Consider the following 4,001-nt stretch of genomic DNA (forward strand, 5'->3'; position numbering starts at 1 on the left):
GTTTCATGACAAAATGGCCACTACAAAGAAAGTGGGTAGTTATAGGGCGATCAAGCAGTTTTTTAGAGCAGTTAATCATAAAGGGATCGTCTATGAAGTATAAAAGGGAGAAAGGACATAGAAGCAAAGGATCGAATCAAAAACTCTCGAACAGAGAATATGTAATTTTCATTTCTTTAGCTTTTAGACTTAAACACTTTCCTTTCTGTAACTCGTGTGCTTGCGCCCCTTGGAGGCACGTTGTTTTCCGTTTCCAATTGTAAAGTTCATCGCCAATAAAAGAACACCCCTTTTTGGGACTTTGTCTCAAGAGGTTTCGTCCCTTACACAATCGTCTGATCATCTTTAATTGTTAGCGAGTTAACCCGCGCGAAACAATCCCATTCTTTCCTGGTTTTCCCCCCACATATGCCATCCCCCCTTCTCAAAACTCATACAAATGTTAACTTCAATTGAGGATGACCACTAGAGTAAGATGGAGTTCTGTGCCTAAGGTTCCTAAAGTACAAGATGAGGAGGATAATGATTAGATTGAGAATGGATCTAAGGATACTGATGGGTCTCTTTCGACATATGATAATGATGGAATTGATGGTAGGAAAAGGGAACCTAAACACAGTACTAATGTTTGTGTAGATGAATTTGGAAAAATTCCTTTAACTGTAGGAGAAAATGGGTATTTATCTAAACTTTTTTTTTTTTTTTTTTTTTTTTTTTTTTTTATTTTTTTTTTTTTTTTTTTTTTTTTTTTTTTTTTGGGATTTCAGTTTGAATGCAAAATGGTATTGTTTTTTTTTGGACTCCAGAAATTTTTTTGTATTCTTTAGGCATTTATGCCTAACCTGTTTACTCTAACCACCCTATCTAACCTTCTTGAATGCGTGTGGGTAGCGTAGTAGCTCTGCGAATCCCCATTCGATGCTTATACTAGTAGTCTCAAATCCAGCGAAGAACGTTTCTTGTAAATTAGCCAACAGTCAATAGTGATGGTCAATTCAGTATACTAAAGGAGTTAACTAGTAACTCTAAAAATGATACATTTCGACTTGTTAGATCAATTTATTTCACCATTAATAATGACATATCTTTCTTCAAAATCCAACTTGTTCGTTTTTATCTCAATATTTCTTCAAATCAATACAAATAAGTGTAAGTTACGAATTTCATTTTCTCTCTCTCCAACACTGTCCTCACCTAGTTTTCTCCGAATTTATATGTACAGATGAACTTGAATTCACTATCACCATGAAAAACACGGTATAAAGAAAAGTAGGAAAGAATTAAATACCATGATAACAATGTTGACATTGTGTTCTGTCATTCCATCACCTTCACACTCGAATAACACATCAAGAAAGTCTTTTTTTCATGGAATTTGCCTGCTTTCCTATTGTCGAGCCCCTCTGCACGAACTTGGAAGAAATTTTCATCGTTCTAGTCTATGTTTTGCTCCTATTTTGAGAATTTGTTTAGCTATGTATTGGATGAAGTTGTACTGTACATGGTATTTTTTGGATGCTTAATTCGTTATTCATTCTTACATTTGATGCATTACTATATGTGCAATCTAGTAATTTAACCAAATCGGTTTTACTGAATTACATTTCATTTGATGCATTACATGTATAATGTTGTAAGATATAAAATTCAGGTTTATCGATATCAAATTATGTAGCATGCAATATTTTACGCTGTTCATTAAGGTTTGGTGAATGTAATTGGATCATGTAACATTTTTTGTTGTATTTTCTCACATATTTAGCACTTTGATATAATGAATTATATATTTACTGGCATTCATCAACTACCTTAATTTGAAGATCTACATCAATTCAGATTATGGATTTATGATTCACAATAACTTGCTATTCCATCAAAGATGTGAATCATTTGATCAAGATTTATATACTATCCCTTTCTTTACAGATGTTTATGAATTTGTAATACAAATTCATGTCCTAGATTCAGACATGTCTTGATTTTTTGAAAGATGTAGAATATCCCATTTGAGCATGCCTTTTGAACCTGTATTAAAAAGGAAATAGATCCCAAATGAAGCATAAACCAGAATTAGCCAACCGATAACATCTATTCATAATCATTTCTGCACATCTCTATTTCAAAACTACAGCTCAAACACTATCCAAGTACTTATTCTTTTACGAAGACCAATCAAATCCGAAAATAAATAGTGCCTAAAAACATGTACCATTTGAGAACTGATGGTCTTATATAACAAAGACAGACATGGATTTAAAAAAACTTAGTTCAAATAGGCACAATATTCCACTCATTTTTGGAGTCACATTCTCTACTTTAAGTCAAATATGAAAAAGTCATCATGTTTTATCTTTATATTCAGCATTTTGTGTCTGAAATTAAGTTAAAAAAACACCAGCATGATTGTCTTCATATTCAGTATGTTAGTGTAAGTCTTCATTCACTTGGTAGAGGGTTTTAGATGTTCCAAAATCTTTATTTGTTGTACTACACATTTTCCAAGCAATGATGATATATTTTAACTAATTCTTTTTGTTTGCATTAGTACTTCATATACACAAATCAAAAGCCAATTTTTTTATACGCATAATGTTAGAGATATCATGACTTCAGTACGAGGAATTTATATACATTGTGCGTGACATGCTATTTGATTTATTCCTAATCAAGAATCTTAAAAACTAAACTCTTCATCTATTGATTGTTTTCAACATGAGAAATTAGGCAAGCCACCTACTGCTTCACAGCTATTCGAACGTGTACACCGTCGAAACAAAGGAGAATGAGACTTTGTAGACAACAAGTCACAAATTGTGTGGGTAAGTAGAAATAAATTCAGTTTTGATTAGATTCTACACTCTAAATTTCATGTTATTAGCTAGCTAGTCCTAGACGCTAAATGGAGGTTGAATGATTACCTTCTTTTTTGTTATTTTGTTATTTTTTATTATTTTGGATTTTAATGAAGAGCGCATCTCTTCTTTTTTTAATAGAACTCATTTTCTGTCTAATGTTGAAGAAAAACTACAATCCAAATAGAAAACACTGTTAAAAAAACATAAAAGTGTCACTAGAATTTGAGTTGTTGATACTTAAAATGTGGCTTGAATCTTCTATGTCATAATACACTGACAGATCAATTTTTCTGCTTTGTTCCTTTTTTCCATATATTGCCAATATCTTGTGCCACTTTAATGGCGTCCAAAGATGCACCAGAGAGTCCTCTCCTTATGAAACCAACTACAAATAGCCCAAATTTGCCTTTCCATCCATTTGGGAAGGCTGATTTTGGGGATTCCATGCACATTGAAAAGAACTCATTTTCCTTTAACCATGATGGGACATTATTGCAATATCCAGTTACCAAAATAACATAATCAATTTCAAGAATTTTTCCATTAATAATACATTGGCATGAGAAAATTCTTGATTCCAGGGACTATTTAGATTTCACCAGTTCTAATTTTTTTATGGGTACCTATATCCAACACAGGGGTCTCCCTTTTGTGTCCTTTAGCTGTAATGGACCTATACTTGGCCTTTTAACCTCATACTGTTCTATATTTCCAAGAATTAGCCTAACTGCTGCCAGTAGTACTTTATCTATTGCCCAAATTGGCAGCCACTTCATTGAAACTGCTAAATCAAATGTTGATTTACCAAGACTGTCCCTCGGCGATACATGAACCGAGCTTTGAACTACCATCACTTTACAAGAGGACTTTCATTCTGCTTGTAAGAAGATAGATCAACTTACAAAGGAAAATGAGGGATTACATCAAAAAATGGAAAATGGTAGGCAAGAAGAAGAGAAGAAGCACATTGAATTCGAACAAACGATACTTTGAATGTTAGGAGAAATAAATGGATCACAGATTAATCATTTGAGCACAGTGATTTTCAATGATTGAGCATAGTAAATGCTTATTTTGTTTATAAAACTTTATCATTGAATGTTTAGAACTTCCTTTCGCTAATTGAACAAGTGTATAATTTAGTAT

The 4,001-nt window shown here is 32.7% G+C and overlaps 1 protein-coding gene across 1 annotated transcript; it reads right to left on the reverse strand.

Annotated features, from left to right (window-relative positions):
* Positions 1–3,136: 3,136 nt before the first annotated feature.
* Positions 3,137–3,706, reverse strand: LOC111411335 (probable indole-3-pyruvate monooxygenase YUCCA7). The gene is made up of 2 exons (XM_023041876.1): positions 3,548–3,706; positions 3,137–3,439 (listed from the first exon to the last, which is right to left on the reverse strand). The coding sequence occupies exons 1-2, from the start codon at positions 3,704–3,706 to the stop codon at positions 3,137–3,139; spliced, it is 462 nt and encodes a 153-aa protein (XP_022897644.1).
* Positions 3,707–4,001: the final 295 nt, after the last annotated feature.

This window comes from Olea europaea, chromosome 15 (assembly GCF_002742605.1).
Source record: "Olea europaea var. sylvestris chromosome 15, O_europaea_v1, whole genome shotgun sequence".
NCBI classification, from domain to species: domain Eukaryota; kingdom Viridiplantae; phylum Streptophyta; class Magnoliopsida; order Lamiales; family Oleaceae; genus Olea; species Olea europaea.

What these genes read in the sequence shown, in the direction of transcription:
- LOC111411335 (XM_023041876.1), bottom strand. Translation starts at nt 3,706, where the DNA reads ATGGTAGTTCAAAGCTCGGTTCATGTATCGCCGAGGGACAGTCTTGGT. An exon ending in GAAATATAGAACAGTATGAG is followed by an intron (nt 3,440 to 3,547) that starts GTTAAAAGGCCA and finishes AAATCTAAATAG; the next exon opens with TCCCTGGAATCAAGAATTTT.